This window comes from Gadus chalcogrammus, chromosome 2 (assembly GCF_026213295.1).
Source record: "Gadus chalcogrammus isolate NIFS_2021 chromosome 2, NIFS_Gcha_1.0, whole genome shotgun sequence".
Taxonomy (NCBI): domain Eukaryota; kingdom Metazoa; phylum Chordata; class Actinopteri; order Gadiformes; family Gadidae; genus Gadus; species Gadus chalcogrammus.
In genome coordinates this window covers 2,714,188-2,725,338 of record NC_079413.1, presented here as the reverse complement: position 1 = coordinate 2,725,338, position 11,151 = coordinate 2,714,188, and the positions used below count along the sequence as shown (strand labels likewise).

Sequence of the window (11,151 nt, the reverse complement as noted above, 5' to 3'; positions counted from 1 at the left end):
TAAACACAAATGTTCTTCCAAGGTTTGATTTATTAATTTTTCCTGCAAAATAACAAAACACTTTGCAAGCCGGTCCAATAAGCTGCACTTGAACAATTACATTTTTGAAAATCAACCATTAACATCGATTCAAAATGGGACTGTATTTTTTAATGTATATTAACAAGAGAGAAAAAAAAACAAGTTTCGTAGTCTCGAATACATTCGCTTCATAAAAGGAATATTATTATTTTTTTGTAAATATTTACATTACCTCTTGAAAAGTTTGAATACGATGGCGCAAAGTCCAAATAGAAAATGAATTGTACAAGTGTACAAGCAATTCAATCACGGAACCGATTGGATAACAAAACAATTAAAGGAAAACACATGACCCCCGCCCCCCTCAGTTAGTCACAACAGGACCTCGCTCGTTATTTGGCAGACTCTGCAGACGGAGCGCGTCGTTCTGCACCCGCAGTCTCTCCAGCTCCCCCTCCAGCTCCCGGACCCGGGTCGCCGCGGGGTCCCCGGGGGACAGCGGGCTCTCGGCGGTGACCCCCGGCTCGGTGCTGCTGCGTCGCAGCCGGTTGTTCTCCTCCTCCAGGCGGGACATGCACTTCTCCAGCTCCAGGTACTCCTGGACCAGCTCCTGCTTGCTCATATTCTGGAGAGTCTCGACATGGTACCTTTCGTAGGTTTCGGAAAAGTCTCTCTGGAGGAATTCTCCTCCCGCGTTTCCAGGTCTCCCGATGCCGTCACTGCCACCGCAGCTGCCGTCATCCTCTTCCTCCTCGTTCTCCATGAAGTCCTCCTCGCTGGCAGTGTCCTCCGGGCGGACACCGGGGCCGGAGAGCCGCCTCGGCCCTGTCTCGGTGTTCAGGTCGGGCTCCTCTCGGTCGTGCTCGTCCATCAGGAACTGGGTGGTGTTGTACGGGGCCACGGGGAGCCCCTTGGCGAACATCTCCTCCCTCACCCGGGAAGCCCGGGCGGTCTCCCGCTCGTCGAGGGCCTTTTTCTCCTCCCATGAAAGTTTGAAGTAGGGCTTCCAGCGACGCTTCTTCTTAGACGGACGGCGTCGGTGCTTCTTCTTGCCCAGGCGCGCATCTGATCCGGGGCCGGTGTCAACGTGTGAGCCACTCTCCCCCTGCACTTGGCTCAAAGTCTCCTCCAGCGGCCCGTCTCCGCTGTTGCCGTGTGCGGCAAAATTCCCGTCTCCTGACGCGTCCACGGCCGGTCCTTGACAGTGTTGGACCGCCACGGGGCATTTAGGTAGAGAGTTTCCGGCAGCTAGGGCTCGACACACCTCCCTCTGTCCGCCTCGCATTTGCCATAACTTGTCAGCGTTGATATCCACAGCGCCGTTTTCCGCTTTGGGCTGCGGGTCTCTCTGGCGCCCCCTATCGCCCGACTCTGGGACCGCATGGTCACTGGTCGGCGGATGCTCCGAAGAGGGTCCACTCCCACCTGATGGGGCATCTGAAGTTTTCAGGTGATGGTTCTGGTCACTGGCTGGTTCTGTCATCCTGGTCTTTTGTAGAGGGTCTTTTGTCTTACCACATCTCAAATGACGTCCCTATCCAAATACATCTTCGGAGGCTTTTTTGAACATGTTAAAATTTCACCCCCCAAAAAAAAAAAATACTGTTCTTTTAAGATAACGCTGTTGATCTTCTTTCAAAAGTTGAGCCTAACTTGTCAAAAAATTATCGTAATTATAAAAGTTAATATTAGTTAAATACCAAGTTAATTGTTGTTCCCCAAACGATTCGTCAGGACTACTGTTGCTAACTACCGTTAACTATTTCAGTGCTAACATAGCTATCTTCCACCCGAAGACACCGTTACGTCGCCACAACAGTGTCCAGTGTGCTACTCAAGAAGAAGGAGCTCGCGTTTATATAGTGGCTCCGCCTCTACCAGAGTGCATGCTGTTGCTTACAGCACAAGCTGGGATATGGGTCGTGTAGTTTTCAATTTGATGAAGTGCTAGGAAACTCTGACCGACTGAACTACAAACCCCACAAACAGTGTATAACAGGCACATGTTTAAACCAATCATGTTTTAGGATCTTCAGCCGATAGTGGCCAACCCATCTCTCCAGCAATTGGTCAATACAACGAATTTTCTGTTGCTAAGCTTATCGTTTTTTCTCATTGGTTGGTCTAGATGTCGATCAAAAATATAGTAACCACGTGAGAAAATCCACCCTGGGCACTTTTGGCCACTACCAAAAACCAAATAAAGGGGGATTTCGCAAACCATAGTAAAGAAAAAACAACCGATGTATTATGAAATTGCGTTATAATATGAATACAGACGAGTTCTATATATATCTGTTACATATAAAAGCTATTTTACCTTGAACTATCGTTAATAACCCATACGTGGGTTACCAAATATAGAAGTCCTCCAGCATTTCGACTACAATAAGACGTTCTACTTCGGGAAAGTAGTCCCCTTTAACCGTTTGTACGAGTTAACAACACTACGTGTTTGTTTGGTCGAGATTGATAACGTCGATTCGTTCTGTTATTCTAAAGTCAATGTTATATCCGTCATTCGAGCAAACCAACCACCGTGAAATTATTAAGTGTGAAAATGTTCGCCGTTGAGCGGAGTGATACCGTGTTGCGAATGGGCTGGAGTAACTATGCGGCGTAAACAAACGATAGTTATTGTTGAGCTGCGACCTCGAACACAACAGCAAAGGGCCAGTCCCTGCTTTAAAGGGTTGGTCGGGAGGGCTCACACTTTCTGAATATATATTTGTGTTGTTCCTAGAGAAATATGATTTAAACTAGTCCAAGCGTTATGGCGCAGCTTTCTCTCAACATAATGTGCAGTGTTTGTGCGTCGTCTGCTAATGATAAGCTAGCCAGCTAACGTGGGCTAAACGTTGGTTAGCCAGTGAAGGTATAGGGATAGTAAACCCCATAATAAATAAAACGATCGATAATTAATCTTACAAGCAATTTCATTTTATGAATACGCCCATAAAGAAATAAACGCGATGCAATTCCTAGTGTTTTGCATTCAGCGGTTTCGTATTAGCAATGCTAACATTATCTAGCTACATTGGGACGGGCATAGGCTATCTGGTTTACATTGTTTTATGAATAAAGCCAAAGACTAAGATAATGTACTCGTTGACCAATCATTCTGATATTCAATACGGGTTGGGGTGTAAATTGTGTAGAGGAATGATGAAAATCGTATCAGCTAGGTAGTAGCTAAATAGGCCATATTTGCGCAGGGCCAGTCTAATTCCCAGAGACTAGTTTCCCTTCTCTGTATTTACATGTATAGCATCTATATTATATTTTCCACTAGAATAAGGCTCGATCAGTATATACCACGGTACGAGTTGTACTTGATAATCAGACCGAACAGGCTTTTATTTTTTATTCCAATTGTCCATTGGATCGTTCACATGAGTGATTTAGTTCTGGGGAATAGACGGTCTCTGATCCAAGGTGTCCGTCATAAAGCCTACAGCCTGATAGTCAGAGGCATAAGCCAATATAAATTTAGGCTTTACTGCATTAATTGAAGAAAGATTCATTGCCAAAATGAGTTAACCCTTTGGTTAGTCCCCTACAAAAAATATACATGGAGCCTCCAGCTGTAGTTCTAGTTCCAGTGCAGAATAAAGTCCCTTTTATGTGTAGCAGGAGTGTCCCTCGCACATGCAAACCCACTACGGTTGCATTGTACAGGGTTGGGGACAGTAATTCCATTTAGCCACAATTGCAAACTGAATGTACTCTGTTGTCTAGTAGCGTCATGGTCCTGTCTCCTTCATCATGCAAATGCAAGGCTAAATCACAACAGACGAATTGAGTACTTGAATGAAAAGAACCCTTGCGAGTATCCAGCAAATGCAATGGGTTAGGTTTAGGGTTACCCCCCCCACACACACACACCAAACAGGACTAAGAAGGACGTGGTTATGGCAGATTAAGATTATGACAATGACCTCACAGATACTTCCGTCTTCATCATTTGTGTGAAGTAGGCATATTTGGTGGTGAGTCTTGATTGGCAGGTTTCATATGATTGATGGCACTATCATATCTGCATTCCAGGATCCAGAATCTCTCTCTGTCTCAGAGGGAGGGATGCAGCAGGAAGCCCTAGTTTATGCTGCTGCATAGATCACTGGTTGAGAGCGGCTTACCAGACGTGAGTTAATCTCCCCCGTCTATCGCGGTTCTTACTGCAATTGAGAGATGAAATATACACACTACTGTGGGCGTGATCCCCGGGCTTCACAATTCAAGCAATGGTGGATAGCCTTTTGATCAGGAAGTGCATGATTTGTGTTTTCATGTAGCATTGAGACAACTGCAAAACATGGGTCTTTTTCTTACTCATTTACAATGTGGCAGATCATCTAAACCGAGGCAGGATTACCGGGTGTTGCTTGTTGACAGTGTGTGAACCCATGTGGTTTGGAGGGCTATACCCTTGTGTGTTACTCTGATTATTCAGAGCATGGCTACAGTATATGCATTCAGTGCACGGGTAGCCAGTTGTAGTATTTTTCCACTCAGGTTTCGATGTTACTTGTACATGAAGAAAATGTAAGTTACACTTAAACACAACAGCTTGGAAGAAAAACATGGATCAAATTATGTCATTATTTCATGTATGTAACTGCAGGCAATACATTCAGTTTGGCAGGATAATCAATTTAAGGGTAAATTTAACATTAAAATCTCATCGAGGTTTGATAAGTTTATATTAAAAATCTATCCTGCGTATGGCCCTCTTTTATGCAGTTACATTTAATTACCACCAGATGGAGCCAGATTATAGTTTTTGGATAAATAAACATGAAAAAAGACAACCATGCTTTTTTTTCTCTCAAGAGCGACTCTGTTGGTTGCTTTTAAATTTCTATCCCTCTTAGGTAGTATTTTTTTCTGGGGAAAAACATTTCCCCTAAAAACAAATCAGTTCTTACTGCCGCCCCTTTTCTTTTCATTTCAGCTGTTCCCATTACATAACTCAATCAGTGACGCCCTTTCAGCAGAAGTAGTAGTAGCAGTAGTAGTAGAATTTAAACCGAAACATTGCAGCAGATTTATATATCATATAGGCGCGTTCCTTCGTTTGTTTAGGGACTTAAAGCACGCATGGAATTGGCATCAAATTACGCACATCGCGCGGGCATCGCAATGCTTGGGAGGGACTTGGGTTCGGGGAATTACTTTCGCACTCAGCTTTCCCCTCTTTGCTCCAACACACACCACTTGAGCCACAAGCGCCGATACTAGCTCCGGGGAGGACACCTGCGCTCTCGGTCTGGCCCCCACGACTTCACTCCTGCGCTCGGCTCGACTTTGAATAATGTTAGGGAGCAGCAAGACACCAGCAGCTAGTCGCAATGAACAGAAGACAGCGGTGGAAAAGTCTAACGACCCTCTGAGGAAACTTGGTAAGACATTTATGTGAGAACATTTTAAAAAGGCAAATTCGATTTGCGATGCACAATATATTTAAAAACGTTTAATAAGTAAAAAACTTTTTTTTTGCAGTTTTTTCAGTTTTTTAATTCGCTCAACTCACTTGAGTTTAAACAAATTAAACTTGTGTTAACATTTTTATTTTATTTATTTTTATTTTATTTAGTATTTATCTATTTCACAGATCAAAATTACACATTTGAATCAACTTATTCTTTTGATATAGGACTTTAATAAATTTTCTTTAAAATAATGATTATCACATTATTTTAAGGGTAGTAGTTGGCCTGCTCATCCCTAATAAAACGGGTCCAGCTCAGCCGCAAATGTTTTTAACTCATGGTCACGAATCGCCAGAAATAGACAACTGCTGACACAACCCCTCAGAGGTCTGGCGATGACGAGTAAGGTGTCAAACAGACAACGTGTGTGTGTGTGTGTGCGTGTGTGTGGTTCTAGTTTACGTCATGTTGTCCCATTTAAGTGACGTAAAATAATGAAAACCGGTATTGTAGCATACATCTTTCATTCGTCATCAATCCCAAACCGCCTGTTATATCATTAAAACTGACCTAGTTTATGTCACCTTTCCACGTGTGTCCACGCTGTAGAAGTAGAAGTTTTAAAGTGAAATAACATGCAGTTGCTTGACGCATGATAAATCACACGGCAAAGTGTGGGAAGAGGTTTTGAATCTTCCAATCAATAAACATTGGTCGTTCATTTACATGCAGGATCTCTAGTATTTTCGCAATTTAAAGACACAACAGCTGAATCTTCGTGCTCCATTTATTGTTGTCTGCTCCCCCGTTTGCCTTTGACGCTCATTCTTTACTGGCACTGCGGTGCGGGATGGACTTAGCAGACACTGCGACGACATGTTTGGTTCATGATTTATTTCAGCCAGAGTTTAATGAACTCTTTAAATACTTTATTAAACACTCATTTTGATTTCAAGGGTCAATTCAAATGCAAATCACATAATCACATTCTTGCACTTGCTTATTCTGAAAAATGTATATCAAAAATCCAGTGCTGTTAGGCCCTGCCACACAGACCTCTGTTTATTCAGTCGGGTGTTGCTCTGATAGGCTTGTGTGTGTTTCCACTTGTGCAAGGGTAAAACATGGCATCAAGAAGATTGTATTTTCATGGAAATCGTAATAGCCCTTAATCAAAGCTACTGCTGTCGGCAATATTCACACTAAATCAGAGATTTGTTTAGAGAAATCAAGCTGGTGACTTGTGACTGTAAACCTCTGCAGTGCTGCTGTCCTAGGGGGTGGGAGGAGGAAACCGGGCAGGATTTAGCCCACTCAGCAACTCTGGGCTGTGATGATGTTGTTGACCTTACGGTGTAAATCCCTAGCTGCAGAGTGATTCGTCGTTTTAGGCTGTCGGGTATTTGGCAACAACCAAGTGGGAAAGATAACTTGTTTCGTGTCCCGGGGAGCGTAACAAGACGACGGAAAGACAGTGGATTTGTGGATATCCAAACGTTGCAGGTCATGTGTTCTGATGGCATGACTGGAGGATATGATTAGGTCACGATTACATCATTCTATGCATAGCAGCAGTAGCCTATTTTTAACATTATCGTAAGGTGTACCAATAATGCCTCTTTTGCAGCAATACAAATTTATAAAGTCGCATTCTCAAAGAGTGACCTTGTTGACACATTAAGGGGTTGGCCTCGTCTGAAGGAAAATTATTTGGCTTCAATTCAGCTCCTTTTAATAGCTGCCTTGAAGAGCTGTTTTCAAGATGCGCTCTTGCTCAGACATTGAAGTCTTTGTTAACGAAAACCCTCCATAGCAGTTTATGGGACCTAAAAAAATAAAATGGGACCTTCATAAAATCTGTTTCAGCTCTATCTTCTCTTTTCCCGAGAACCTCCTATTTGCTGGTTAGCGTTATCGAAAAGTCTCACTTTGGCGTTTCACTCTCCACTGTTCATGGGATTCCTAGATGTAGTCTTATAGAACTGCAAAGACTGCAGCTCGCACCAACTCTCTCTCTGCCGGTGCTTCTCTCCTTTCAGGAAAAACCATGGCGCGAACCATGAGATACTCACCAGGCCCCACCCCCGGTATCGCATCTCCGTCATGCTAATCACGGACATTTTCACACTGGCGTAAAAATCGGCACAACCACGCTAGACTGCCTGACAGTTGTTATGGCGAAGGAAACCTGAGCCAAACCCCAGAAGACGATGATGATGCTGAGCCGGCGAGTATAGGCTTGAGGAAGGAGGGTTAGAGTGCAGTCCGATGTGTCTGAGAGCAGCTGGATCCCTGACCCTTCACCCCTGTCGGAGGCCCGTCCCACAGGCCGGCCGCACTGTTGATGTGCACCTGGGAAAATATGTGATGTCTCTTCTTAGCGTGTACACAACTTAAGAATGTCCCCTTGGTGAGATACTCTCTGTGTACCGGGCATTTCCATGTTAACGCACGGTGGTCAATGCACTGATTGCCCATTCACCAATTACCTTGTTTTCCACCTAATGGGCCTCAAATTTAGGCGTTTGGCACCAGTTTTCTTAACATAAGTAAAATCCTATGAATCCTGCTAATTCTCATTGTAATATTGTAAGTGGGCTTCGGTAAAGATGTGCGATCCATGTGTGCATCCTTCTCATTTTTGAACTGACGTGAAGAATAAAGCTACGATTTTAGATTTTAAATTCAGAACAGCCGACAACTCATCTTATTGCACAGCTGCTAAGAAACACTGAGTGGTTTCAACAGCTCCTGTGAATCCGTTTTGCCTCTCCGATCAGCAACGAGGAATGCCGTGTTTTGAGTAACAGCCTGGCAACTATTAGTGGAATCTCAGTTGTTGTGGTTCAAGGCTAAAGGGTGGAAGTGGTGGATGAGGTGGAGGTGGTGGTGGTGGCGGGTGGGGAGTGTTGTGAGGGCCGCCTTTGTGTTTTCTTTTCCTCCCCGCGCGTTTCTTAGAACTAAATCTGTGGCCGTGGCGGTATGTGGTATTCATTTGTTGCTACACGTCCATGTGGTTTCACCCTTTAGCAGTAGATACTCGGGTGGGTCTGGGTTGGGGGGGTGGGGGTGGGGTACTTGGAGGGGGCTCTGTTGTGCTGTAGCCTTGGTAACCGGCGTGGAACTCAGTCGGCTCTTTGGGCAATCAGGACGATCACAAGTGAGGCGGTTACAGTTGGTTTCGGTGTGAAGAACAAAGGGGGGTGATTAAAAAGTTAAACGTGAATAAATCTCTTGAACTCTGCTGCAGAGGGTCAACGCTACAGTGGATAGAAGGGCTATCAGCGTTGGCTCGGGACTATGGATCAAACAGCTCTTTAAAAGCATAAAGCATGAAGCTTTGTAAAGAGGTTGCTTCTCCGCCATGGCAACCAGTAGCCTGGGTATACCCATGCTGCCTTGCGCTGCCTGTCTCTACATACGTAATCTGGTATAATTGATACGATTGGCTATGAGCTACGTACAGACTCATATGACAGACATTCGTAGCGCCCAATAAACGGCTCCGGGCAATCGTAAACCACGCCTCAAATACGAGAAAATGAATGTGTGGTTCCCAGAGCTCATCTCAATGTAGATTGAGATGAGGTCTGGCGTTAGCCAGGCTAGGCAACCCGAGGACCTGAGAAGGGTTGGGTGCTGCTGTGATTCAACACAAACATTGGGTTGTCTTTCTTGTTGTCCCAGAGTTGCTGTACTTGGTCGTACAGTTGGTTTATGTATTCAAGGATCCATATCCATGACTCACGAAAAGTGTTTTCTAAATTTTAACTCCCTTTTCTAAATTGTTGTTTACCTTGTTATAGGGCCCAGGATATTATTGTGATGATAAATGATAATGATAAACGATAAATGTCAGGCGACAGACAATTTCCCCTTTCCCCAACGCGTTTAGTTACTTTTGTTAATGAGCCTTTAATGACACAGTGGCTCTGCTGAATTGATGTTTTGGGAGGTGTGGACGATGGCGCACTCTATCCAGCGCTCATTAATGACTCTGTCATTATGTCTCCCTTCTGAGATAACACTCACCAACACCACCGCTTTACAGCAGCAAACCGGGAGCTCCTTCCCGTAGGGGTCAAGTGAGGTCGCTCCAGCTTTGTATATAAAACATCTAAGTATTGCTTTTGGTAGAAGCAATGTGTGTACACAAACACAAGCCAAGACAGGTGGGGAAGCCCATTATTCCAACAATGAATGTACTGTGACAATGATGATGGTTATGGCTATGACTTTAGCGGAAAGAAAAGGGAGTGGATCACACAATGATACGTGACGAGTGATTACTGTCTACGGCGCGATGACGCAATCACAACAGAAAACATAGGAAGGTGTCCCTGAGCAAGACGCCTAACCCTAACTGCTCCCGATGAGCTGGCTGTGGCCTCGCGTGGTCGACACCGCCGTCGGTGCGTGAACGTGTGCATGAATGTGTGCCTGAACGGGTGAATGTTGGGCAACGTTTTAAAGCGCTTTGAACGGCCACTGGTTAGAAAAGCGCAGTATAAATGCGGTCCATTTACCCTTTACCGTGATGTGTGTGTCGCAGGTGTGCAGGACAACGAGGACGTCCGCGTGATGCTGGGGGGCTCCAGTATGGTGAAGGTGCGCTCTTCCCGCTGGCAGAAGAGCCGGACCCTCCGTCTGCTGGAGGACGGGGTCACCGTGTGGTGTGAGACCGCCAAGAGCTCCCGCCGGGCCAAGGCCCAGCAGACATGTAGGTGCCTCTTCAGCAGTTGGTTTTAAAGCAGGACCTTTTGGCACGCACAGCCCACGTGCTCAGCAAATATAGTTTGTGTAGTGGGATGCGTAGTACGTTCCCACTTTTTTTAGTCTTTGTAGTTTAATTTTTGTGTTTTTTGGTTATATGTGTGACCTTGCAGGCAACGAAAGGTGCTCTTAGATATTACATACTGCAGCTTTAAACGAATGGTAAGACGATGGGCTATTGTTGTTGGCTATGGTTTGTTTAATAGGATCTAATAAGAATGATGATGGCGATTCCGCATCAAATGTGAATACCTATAGTGTAATAATATAATAACCAACCAATGTAAGTTATTGATGAGTAAATAAAGTGTGCCTTACAATTATTGACACAAAAAACTCTCTAATTTCAAAACTGAAAACAGTTGGCAGACCTTGGCACATCTCGAAAGGTTTCTCAGATGAAATCTCAGAAAAAGGAGGAAGTGACATTGTGCTTATGCAATGTATAAACTTGTGTCTACGTGGGATTTTAAACCATAGGTCTCTATTTGTGTGAGTTTCCCAAGAACTTACTCGTCGCTGCGCTTATCTTGATCAGCGTTAATACTGTCCTCATCGGCAAATGTTCCTCGTCAATATATATCATTGACCTCGCCCCAGCTTTCCCTATCCCATTTGAAACAAGTTTTGCTTTGATGAGAAGCTTAGAAGGCCGTTTATTCATGTATCATCATATGACTGGCAGGGCAAGGTGTGGCCCGGAGGCCTTGGACCATTCCCACGATCCAAGAGGCAGTAATCCTCAAACTCCTCGTTCGGTTCGGGAATGTCATTCTTTGATCTCTGAACTTACAACCCCTTATCTCCCCCTCTCTCTCTCTCTCTCTCTCTCTCTCTCTCTCTCTCCCTCTCCCTCTCCCTCTCCCTCTCTCTCATTCTGTTTCTTTCCCTCATTCAGTTTCTCTCTCTCTGAATTAAAATTCAT

General features: G+C 44.6%; 2 protein-coding genes across 3 annotated transcripts in view; one reads left to right on the top strand and one right to left on the bottom strand.

Annotated features, from left to right (window-relative positions):
• Positions 1-22: 22 nt before the first annotated feature.
• On the bottom strand, positions 23-1,841 carry LOC130402960 (protein HEXIM1-like). The gene has a single exon (XM_056607049.1). It carries the CDS (start codon positions 1,502-1,504, stop codon positions 386-388), a length of 1,119 nt encoding a protein of 372 aa, XP_056463024.1. The 5' UTR covers positions 1,505-1,841; the 3' UTR covers positions 23-385.
• Positions 1,842-2,423: 582 nt separating this feature from the next.
• The window catches only part of plcd3a (phospholipase C, delta 3a), a 28,164-nt gene continuing 19,436 nt past the window's right edge, over positions 2,424-11,151 (top strand). The window contains exons 1-3 of one of the 2 annotated variants that reach the window (XM_056612290.1): positions 2,424-2,713; positions 4,069-4,165; positions 10,006-10,173. In XM_056612290.1, coding sequence (XP_056468265.1) covers positions 10,035-10,173 — 139 coding nt within the window. In that variant the 5' untranslated portion in view covers positions 2,424-2,713; positions 4,069-4,165; positions 10,006-10,034. The other variant, XM_056612282.1, reaches the window with a different exon arrangement.